The sequence below is a fragment of the Syngnathoides biaculeatus genome, chromosome 8 (assembly GCF_019802595.1).
Source record: "Syngnathoides biaculeatus isolate LvHL_M chromosome 8, ASM1980259v1, whole genome shotgun sequence".
NCBI lineage: Eukaryota > Metazoa > Chordata > Actinopteri > Syngnathiformes > Syngnathidae > Syngnathoides > Syngnathoides biaculeatus.
The window spans coordinates 7,200,523-7,211,305 of record NC_084647.1 but is presented as its reverse complement, the minus strand read 5'-3'; the positions used below and the strand labels follow the sequence as shown (position 1 = coordinate 7,211,305).

General features: G+C 47.5%; 1 protein-coding gene across 4 annotated transcripts in view; it reads left to right on the top strand.

The window, feature by feature from the left end:
* Positions 1-784: 784 nt before the first annotated feature.
* hip1 (huntingtin interacting protein 1) overlaps positions 785-10,783 on the top strand; it is a 56,533-nt gene continuing 46,534 nt past the window's right edge. For 2 of the 4 annotated variants that reach the window (XM_061828496.1, XM_061828494.1), the window contains exon 1: positions 790-1,097. In XM_061828496.1, coding sequence (XP_061684480.1) covers positions 981-1,097 — 117 coding nt within the window. In that variant the 5' untranslated portion in view covers positions 790-980. Of the gene's footprint in view, positions 1,098-8,143; positions 8,226-10,783 lie in introns of those variants that run through there. The other 2 variants (XM_061828495.1, XM_061828497.1) reach the window with 2 other exon arrangements.

Below are 10,783 nucleotides of genomic sequence, written 5' to 3'. Positions count from 1 at the left end.
CCCTGAACCGGCTCGCAAATCACACCTTGGGGCAATTTTGAGCACTGGTGTCAAACTTGAGGCCCGGGGGCCAGATCTGGCCAGCCACGTGATTTTATGTGGCCCGCGACGGCAAGTCATCCGCGTCAACTTGCATGATTCTTGTGGAAATCTGTACCAAAATGTCAAATTGTTACATATCATCAATAATAACGTTGATATATCATAAGCATTTTTTTTGTTGTTGCTAAACATGAATCGGCCATTTAAAGATTTTGGGAAATATGCTCCAATTAAGCATTGTTAGCCGTTTGTTCCATCGATTGTGGTATGTGCCTATTGTTATTTATATCTGTGTGTAGGTGGGATAGGCTCCGGCAATCCCGCGACCCCTGTGAGGATAAGCGGACGGATGCGATGCGTATATATCTCTCCAGTGTTCAAAGCTTGGATAGCTCGGAGGTCGTACACGTGTGGTTTCGGGGCTGCAAAGCACGCGTGGGATTTTGAAGTCACACGGGGGCGGATACACACAGTACTTCCGATTCCGACAAAATAAAAGTATTTAAAATGGCACAATTGAAAGAACTGACCCATTATGAAGACAAATGATATATTATTTTACTTGGCTGGCGTACCGCATGCAGTACTCGCGTGTTATCTCTACAGCAGATGGCGATGTTCACTTACGCGCGCAAATGGGAGAAATATTTTATTTTGAAATGTCGCAGGGGTATGAAGTACTGTTTATTGTCGGGTGGGCCAGAACGGCTGCTGTCATGGACTGGGGGGCGGGGAAGGGTGGGGGGGGGGTGTTATTTTACAGAGGCCAACATTTGTCCCGCTGAACGGAACAAGTCCAGTTTCGACATGGACAGCTATCGCCGCCATAGTTAATGTAGCTTTGCTCATTTTTGTTTTTGTTTTTATTTTTATTGGAACGTTTTCCCCTTGGAGTGTTTTTTTTTTATTGTTTTTTTTTTGTTTGCCAGCCCGAGACGATGGATCGAGTGAAAAGCTCCATGCAGCAAGTCCCCAACGCCATCCCGAAAGTGATTCGACGCACCGGAGGCGCTAACAGTCTGGATCTGGAGAAGGAAAACTTTGAGAGAGGGCAGGTGTGAACCGCGACACGTTTTTTGTTGTTGTTGTTTTTTTACTTGTAGGGAGGGAGGGACGAGACATAAGTGGGGGAGAATAAACCCATATGAATATGACCACATAGTTTATGTATGAAACTTTATGAAGACATTTTGTGCCGATCATGTCGGTGCTGGTTTTCCAGGGTCAGTCACTCTGTGCGTGTGATCAGCAGATCCCAGTACTGGTCCCGACAAAAGAGCTGTTGGAATATAGGTCATTGGCCTTTCGAATTCAGATAATTGTGTTGTTTAGCCTAGCAGCTGGATCCGAACCAGCGGGCAGGAGCGCCGTGCGTGACTTTCCGCCCTCGGAACGCGAGGATCCGTGCGCAGTGTCAAAGCTGCGTTGTCATGGGGCCAACAGAATCGACCGATGAAGGTCTGATCGCTCCCGTTGGGGGTGCAGGCTGCTGTTGTGCCATGTGGATCCTGCTGTTCTCTGCCTGGTGGTCTTGCCCCGAAACCCCCCCCCCCCACCCTCTCCCCTCATAGCCTCTTCCACAGTTAAGTAGGTCAAATGAATCAAGGCAGTCAAAGTGCCGCTATAGACCGTTTTAGACGCGAGCGGCAGCTAACTGGTCGGCCTGCGTATGGTCTGGCGTGCGGTTTCCCCCTCCGTCCCTCGCGCTCACACACTTCTCACGGTCCAGACGGCAATACCGTGGATTAGAAGGATTGTGTGTTCCAAGCCAAGCGTGGTCACTAGGTCACTGTCAGGTTCTGACGTCACGTTCTCTGGAGGTATATCCATCAATCCATTTTCTATCACTTAGTCTTGGGTGAGATGCAGTCTATTCCAGAAACTTCGGGCACCAGTCTCAGGGGACGTGCTGTCACCGTTCACACCTCCCGGATGACCGAGTTTCTCACCCTATCTCTAAGGGAGAGCTCCAGGACAGACCGTGAGACAGTGAGAAAGGTCTGGTCGCGGTTGAAGTAGCTTCAGCAGGAATACCCAGACTTCCCTTTCCCCAGCCACTTCTTCCAGCTCTTCCGGAGGGATCCCGAGGAGTTCCCAAGCCAGCCGAGAGACGTAGTCTCTCCAGCGTGTCCTGGGTAATACCCGGGGTCTCTTTCCTGTGGGACATGCACGGAACACCTCACCAGGGAGGCATCTGGATCAGTTGCCCCAGCCATCTCATCTGGCTCCTCTCAATGCGGAGGAGCAGCGGCTTGACACTGAGTCCCTCGTGGTTGACCGAGCTTCTCACTCCTCTCTCGAAGGGAGAGCCCGGACTCCTTGCGGAGGAAACTCATTTCGGCCGCTTGCAACAGGGGTCTTGTTCTTTCGGTCAGGACCCACAGCTCGTGCCCATAGGTGAGGGTAGGAACGTAGATCGACCTTTGCCTTTCGACTTAGCTCCCTCTTCACCACAACGGATGGATACAAAGTCCGCGTCACTGCAGACGCCGCACCAATCCGTCTGTCGATCTTTCTTTCGCTCCGTTCTTCCCTCACTCGTGAACAAGACCCCAAGACACTTGAACTCCTCCACTTGGAGCCGGCTCTCATCCCCGACCCGGAGAGGGCACGCCACCCTTTTCCGACTGAGGACCACGGTCTCAGATTTGGAGGTGCTGATTCTCACCCTAGCCGCTTCACACTCTGCTGCGAACCGCTACAATGAGAGCTGGAGATCACGGTTTGATGAAGCCAACAGAACCAAACTGGACACCCTCTACGCCTTGGCTGAGCCTGGAGATTCTGCCCATAAAAGTTATGAACAAAATCGAACAGACATATTTTATTACTGTCCGAGGGGACCCATGCAAACAAACAACAACGTCGGAGGAACACAAAACCTGGGACTGACAGACAGAGCCAGTACTCAATTTGCTCAATGATAGGATTAGTTTACACTGCAAACAGTTTTTCCACATAGAGCATTTCCTCATCTTTAGTCATTGATTTTGATTTCCCACCTTTGTTTTCCTAGTGTATGTGTTTTTTTTGGGGGGGGGCTGTTTTATTTTTAAACTTGCGTGATGGTAAGAATAAAGGAATCAGGTTTTGACTTTGCAGGGAATCAGCAAGAGATAATCCATCTGATGTGTTTTGTTCTAAAGCCGCCTAAATCTTGCCGGGAAGTCGATTTCACCTCCTTTTATTGTCGACCAAAAGTGTAGTTTAGATCCCTGCTTTGGCGGCCGTTAAGTACAATTGGTGGAAGCGTATTGTTTATGAGATGTGTTCAGGCGTTTGTTTTCGGGTACAAATTCTCCACATTGCAGAAACATAAATAAATCCAAAAGTCTAAATATACCGCACAACAATTGCTTACCATGGACGGCGTTTGACGTGATTTGAGCCAAAATGGCGCACAGTAGCTCCTTGTGTTTGTCGGTTGCGTTGTTGGTCGGGTCTGCGAGGCCACGGCGGGATTGGCGTTGTCACCATTGGGCGTCTGCGTTGTGCTCGGGCTGCTTTTCGTCATTTCTGTTTCATTTTTGGTGATCATCAAGACCGATTTGATCCTGATGCATGTTTTGTCACGCAGGTTTTTAGATTGATTGCTAAAGGGTATTTTTTTTAGCTTGTCTGGCAGAGGTCGAGTACTGCACATCTAGGTATAACCTTGACTCGCATTAGCTACCCAACTACCGTCATTTCTGGCCTATAAGCCGCGACTTTTTTCACACGCCTTTAACCCTGCGGTTTATGCGGTGATGGGGCTAATTTGGGCAATTGTGCGAGCGTAAAAGATAAGTGTGAGACCGGTGGAATATATGAGCCGAGGAAGTGACTTTTACCAGTCCGGCCCTGTTAGCGCTGCTCTACAGTGCTACTGCAATGTGTCAGTGATTTTTACCGGTATTTTTTTTTTTTTTTTTAACCAGCCCTGTTAGCGTGGCGCTAGCATTAGCATTATTGCAGCAGCGCAAGCGTTAAACTCTCTTTGTACCGGCTTTCTTTGTACATATCTCGTGTTTTGATGTGAGAACTTGGGGCTTATACACAGGTGCGGCTTATGTTTGTACCAAATGGTATTTCCTTTACAAATGCACTGGGTGAGGCTTATACCCCAATGCGCTCTGTAGGCCGTGAATTACGGTAAGTTGTTTTATGGACGTTAATAAGTGCCACCAGGATTTGAATTTGAAATGCCACACAAAACATGATTTGAATTTGAAATGTAAAGCGATCACATTTTTAATAAATTCTATTTCAGTGTAACTTTTCAATGTTAACAATTTCACCGGCCACAATTCGCTGTCTAAAATTCAGCGTCTGTGCCAGCAGGCAGGGTTACTTCAGGTCAGAACCAACACCCAGCCAATCAAATTCCACGTGACGTCACATACTAAGAACGCGTAACTGGATTGGCTGGCTGTTGGGTTCTGACCTGAAGTAACCCTGCCTGGTGGCACAGACGGTGAATTTCAGACAGCGAATTGTAGCAAGTTGAATTTTACGAAACTGAAAATATTGCGTTTTGAATTTTAAAGGCAGTGGCATTTTTAATTCAAATCCTGTTGGCACATATTTACTTCCATATGGAGCAACATGTTTTTTTTTTTTTTTTTACCCCCATTCTGCTTCTTAAATACAATTCTGGTTTGTCTTTTTAAGCTATGCGTGTAATAAATTTTAGCAACTCCGGAGCTCCCCTCGCTTCGTACGAGTCAGCTTTGTAAACAATCAGCAAGCGGTCCAAACCCAAGAATAGATGAGCCGGATTTTTAATGAGCGTTTCGACCTCGTTATGGGAGCTGACGCTTTGATTTAGTTTAATATTTGAACTTGAACTAGAAATATGTTTGTGAGTTGTTCCACGTTGTATGTGGGATCTCTAGTGTCTTACTGTGAGTTTGTAAGTAGAGGCACGTGTCGTTACTGGTTTTGTTATGTTGCGGATGTCCTCCGAGATTGCAAAACAGTTCCAGGATCTTCTTGATGCGAACTAGTGTACGTAGTAATCTTTGGCCACGTGAACCATAATTAGAGCTTGTGAAAGGATTCTGGGGCACCGGTTCCGTTCCTGGGGTATGCGCTGTGAGCTGCTGGCTGACATCGCAATCCTTCAAAATCAAGGCCGTAAAATTCGTCTCGGTCTCATTATTCAAATATAGTTACCGTTGGAGATCCTAGTACAGTTCTGACCAGACCAGTTATGTATTGAAAACTAAATTGATAAAATCAGTCGCACAAAGATTTGAACCCAGAAATTTGCTAATGAGTTGACTAAATGTCTTCAATGTCCAGGCCTTGGACACTTCTTCTTAGCATCACAGTCTGGGCAACGTAGAGCAAAGACGAGCCAGACGTGCTGCTCATGTTTACTTTCGATATTAATGGAGAAAGTTAAAAAAAAAGAAATGCTGTTGTTTTCAGATGCAATGCCTGTCGGAGTACGTGGAAAAAGTGGTTAAACTGGACGAGGTTTTCTCTTTTCCGAGTGGGGAAAGGTCTAGTCTGGAGCCAGAGTAGAAAGTGCAGGATGAGATGGTGTGTAATGTTGAAATTCCACCTTGGCGCAGCCTGATCCAGGATGAAATCACAGACAATACAGTGCACAAAAAGCTAGTTCTGTGTTTTAAATATAGGAGGCAATATAACATTAATCTTAAAACGGTTTGGGAGCATCATCAAGCCCACGGTTGGTCGCTCGCGAGAGGCTAGCTCCTTGAAAAGTAGATCTTGGGGTAATGTAGTCTGGGCTAGAGCGATCCCTTGTCACAGCGAGCCTGTGCCTCTTTAGTGTGACCACGTTTATGTTTCTGGTCTTTGCCACAAGCCTAGCGTTTTTGTGCTTCCACTTGTTGTGGGCTGCCTTTTGGTATTGACCTGTTTTTGGAGTAAAACCACTCTGAACATTATGCCTTTGCCTGGGAGTCCCGCATTTGGGTCCGCCTCCGTGCCGCTTGGCTCGTGACGGTCATCGATACTCCGGCACCTCTGACGCAATTCTCCTTGTGTTTACATCCTGTAAATCTATGTACAGTAACAAGTTACAGTTTCAGAAAGCACGTACTGTATCCGCGGAAAACGAACGAGCCCCGAAATGTACTGAGACAGCAGAAACCGGCGGGCGGTGACGGTGGCCTCACTGCGCTGACTGGACCCGGAATGAAAAACTGCACATTGGCGGCTCAGTTTTGTGCAGCGTAGTGCACTGACGAGTTCCCTGGTGACAGTGACGACGCCGCCGCCTCGCAGGTTGTTTTTACTCATCCGCGCTTGTCCAACATGTGTCGCAGAACACCAGAAGACACTTTTAGTCAGCCCATAATAATAATAATAATAATAATTATGAAATATTTTTGTAGGAGAAGCTCTGTTAGCCCCACAACGGGAACGTTTGCAGGGTTTCAGCAGCAATTGTGGGCATAATATAAATTTGTAATATAACTAGCAAATAATTGTCTTTGTTTTCTTTCCATGTGTACGTACGTTGCACAAAATTGAAACCAAAATATTGTCCATAGCTAATCTCATCGAATTCAGCCAATCGTTGTTGTGGAAACGAGACCCACACGGGGAATGTTACCAATGGAGTTTGAAGTTGGCCAAATATGGACAAAAGACTTTTTGATCCGATGCCACCGATATGAATATGCCAGAAATTGCCACCCGCCCCGAACCGCGTCGTACCAGGAAGTGAGGAGACGCTGCGGAAAAGAAACTCCATTGTCCCGAGACGGCGTGTGATGGCGTGTCGCCGAGAGAATCTCTTTATAGTCCTTGGTCACATACGACGGATCAACTGATCCACCCCGATCCGGTCTTTTGAAACCCGCAGGTTTGCTTTACTGGGTAGATTCATCCATCCGTACATCTTCTGAGCTGCTTATGCTCACGAGGGTCGCGGGGAGTGCCGGAGCCTATCCCAAGCTGTCAACAGGCAGGAGGCGGGGTACACCCTGAACCGGTCGCCAGCCAATCGCAGGGCACATGTAGACAAACAGGCGCACTCACGATCACACCTTGGGGCAATTTAGAGTGTCCAATTCATGTTGCGTGTTTTTGGGATGTGGGAGGAAACCGGAGCGCCCACCCGGAGGAAACCCACGCAGGCACGGGGGAGAACACGCAAACTCCACACAGGTGGGGCCGGGATCGAACCCGGGTCCTCAGAACTGTGAGGCCATCGCTTTCCAGCTCCCCCACCATGCTGCCCGATTTGAACACTATTATTTGAAAATAATCATAATAATTTTTGTTAGCTAGGCTACAAGTGGAGTTTAAAAAAATTTACCCATGCATTCAATTTCAAAATGAAGTTAAACTAAAGCAAAAAAAAAAAATAATAATCCATACGCAAAAATAATTAAAAAAAAAAGTTCCCGGCTTCCTTTTTTCAAGGCTGAGTCTCTCCACGAATCCAGACGGGGGCATCGCTCGCCTACACTTACTCAAAAGCCGTCAATTGAGTTTTTGTTCCTGACGCTTGCAACAGCCGGACAGAAACAACAACAACAACATACCTTGCTAGCGTTCGCTGTTCCAGATGACCTCATATGCAGTAATCCCCCCCCCCCCCACGTCCAAAAATCACATTTTTACATATCAATCCCATTTTTGCGAGGATTGAGATGGGCGTCAGTTTGCAGTCTACTGGTACGAAGTGAAAGCAGGATCATCCCAGCTCTGGAAAGCAAAATATTCCCCCTACCGTCCCTTTTGCAGGACCCCCTGGTGGGCCCCGGAGCCCCAGTTTGAAAACTGCAGGATTTGCGCCATCCCGTAAAAAAAAAAAAAAAACAAGTCTGGAGACTCGCCGGCGGCCGGGATGTGAAACGTGTGCGGCGGTGGTCGAGCCTCGCTTGCTCTAGACCGGGTCTTGCGGTCGCGTCGCGTGTGGAAGTCCCGGTCGAGGAAATTTTTAATTTTTTTTTTTTTTGCGCAGGAAGGAAGGAAGTGAGGACAGGGGAAGCGTTTTAATAGCAAATCGGGACACATGCTGAGCTAAACGTCGCGCTCCTCCACCCCCCACCCCCCACCCCCGCTTCTTCGTTCTCCCGAACATATTTTGTTGCCTCAACCGCCCCCCCCCCCCCCACATCCCCACGCTCCTCGCGTTCGGATCGAGAACCCCCCCGAGCAGATCTTCCACCCGCCGCTGCAGGGAAGGGGGGAAAGGGACCATGGATCTCGGTAAAATCGTAAGTGCTCAAAAAACTACGTGCGGGTTTTCCATCGGCTTCGAAGAACACAATAGAGCGACGGCGTTCTAGACGCGGTTCTGCCGCGGAAGGAAGTCGGGCAAGGTATTCTCGTTATGCGAGTCGCGACTTGTTGTCTTCCTGTGGCTAAAACGTGCCGATGAGAAGTTTTTGGCGTTCTCATTTGGGGTCCGCTTGAAACGGAACCGTCGCTTCGATTGAACGCAAGAGCCGTCGATCGCGGTTCCGAACAACGGCACCGAGCATCATCATCATCATGTGTTCCGGACTCGAGCTTTTTTTTTTGCTTATTCGACAAGGTCCGTTTTGGGGGGGTTCGGAGAGGACTCAAATACACTTGCTTGTGGTGTGAGTGTGGGGGGGGGGGAATGTTGTCACAACAATGTAATTACAGAAGAATCCAGCAAATTACCGTTTGATTGTTTTTCAATTTCATATTTAGGGAAAACAACACCTTGGGTGCATTTTTTTTTTTTTTTGCCAACAAGTTTTGACTTGCTTGAAGATTAATTTTAAAGCAATATTCGTGTGTCGGGGCGTAAACACACAGATTCAAGATACTATCGTGCGCACAGCAGAAATTAAAATTATATTCTGGTTTCTCTACTTCGGTTGAAAATAGCATTTTTTCTTTTCAGGGCAGTGTGAAAAGAATAATAATAATTTAAAAAAAAGGATCAGAAATAATAAAGCCAACGATATATAAGAGACAAACGCGCATGACTTGGTGTCGTAAAAGATGCAATTGGGCAAGCGGGTCGTGTTCTGAATTCATGGGAGCAGGTGCGGTGAAGAAACAAGACCGGGCTTTCATCGAGAGCTCGGACGGGATGTGCACTTGTAGGCGTGGGGGGAGGCCGGGAGGCGTCAGAACGCGCCTTGAGCCTTGTCAAAGAGATGGATTGTAAATATGGGGGGGGGAGCACACTTGTAGGTAGTACGTTAACTTTAGATAAAGTACCAGCATGCTTATTTTGCCGACCGACGGTAATACGCAATATGTATTTTCGTGGACGAAATGCCGCCGATCTCGTGGCGATGCATTTTTTTTTTCCATCGTGAAATAGTTTTCAAGCAAAGTCTCAAGGCTGTCTCTCGTGGTTATCTGTGTTTTGGTCGCGAAGCGTGTCTGGAGAGCTTGTGGAATGGGGAAAAACATAATTTTTCATAATTCGCAGGGGGTCACCGTCGCCGGTTGCCGGTTCTGAAAATAGCCAATCTCAACCAGGGACATGATGATTTCCTAGGAATGTTGTGGAAGTGATCGATGATCAAAACTGGATTTTGGTATTTTTCTCACCTACCTAATTCATCTATCCAGCCATTTTCTTTGCCGCTTATCCTCACAAGGGTCGCGGGGAGTGCCGGGGCCTATCCCAGCTGTCAACGGGCAGGAGGCGGGGTACACGCTGAACCGGTCGCCAGCCAATCGTAGGGCACATGGAGACAAACAGCCGCACTCGCAATCACACCTTGGGGCAATTTAGAGTGTCCAATTGACGTCGCATGTTTTTGGGGTGTTGGAGGGAAACCGGAGTGCCCGCCCGGGGAAAAGCCACGCAGGCACGACGGGGAGAACATGCAAACTCCACACGGGGATTGAACCCGGGACCTCAGAACTGTGGGGCCAACGCTTTACTAGCTGATCCACCGTGCCGCCCGTCATCTAATCCAATTTGATCAAATTTACAAGCTCCGACTACAGTTCTGATTCTTATGAGTTGCAATCTTCAAATACGTGACGCCGCCGTCCATACCAACAGTGCTCACTATCATAGTTTTAGCATTATTTGAATAATCCCATAATTTATTGAATTTGTGTGAATGCTATCAGTTACTGCCGCTGTGCTGTGTCATTTGTGGTTATCATTTGTGCTCAAATTAATGTTGAAAGCACAAAAAGGGCTGCCGTACCAAAATATGCAATTACTGTGCTGGATAATGCCAATCTTGATTTGGCATTTCAATTTATTCCCGATAATCGTCATTTCCGGCCTACTTTTTTCACACGCTTTCAACCCCGCGGTTGATGCGGTGACGCGGCCGCGAGGGGCCACTCGAGCGGAAAAGGCAAGAGTGAGACGGGGGGAATATATGTGCCGAGGAAGTGACTTTTACCGGCCTGGCCCTGTTAGCGCTGCGCTAGCGCGTTACTGCCGTGTCTCATTGATTTTTACCGGTATGTTTTTTTTTTTTTTTCAACCAAGGGTTGGGATGGCGTTAGCATTAGCGCGGGATTAGCATTAGCGTTTAGCTCTTTCTGTGTACCGTCTTTCTTTGTGTTTCAATGTGGGCACTTGCGGCTTTTACACAGCTGCGGCGTATGTACCTACCAAATGGTATTTCCTTTACAAATTTGCTGGGTGAGGCTTTCAAACCGGGAATTACGGTACTAAACGTTGGCGTTGTGGACGCTTGGGAGTTCCATGACTGAAAAGACTCAGCTGCTGGATCAACTCATGAGTAGACCAGAAGTGATATTATATTTACCCATGTTTACATGTCCTTGACACTTGCCGAGTATTTGGTCATAACAT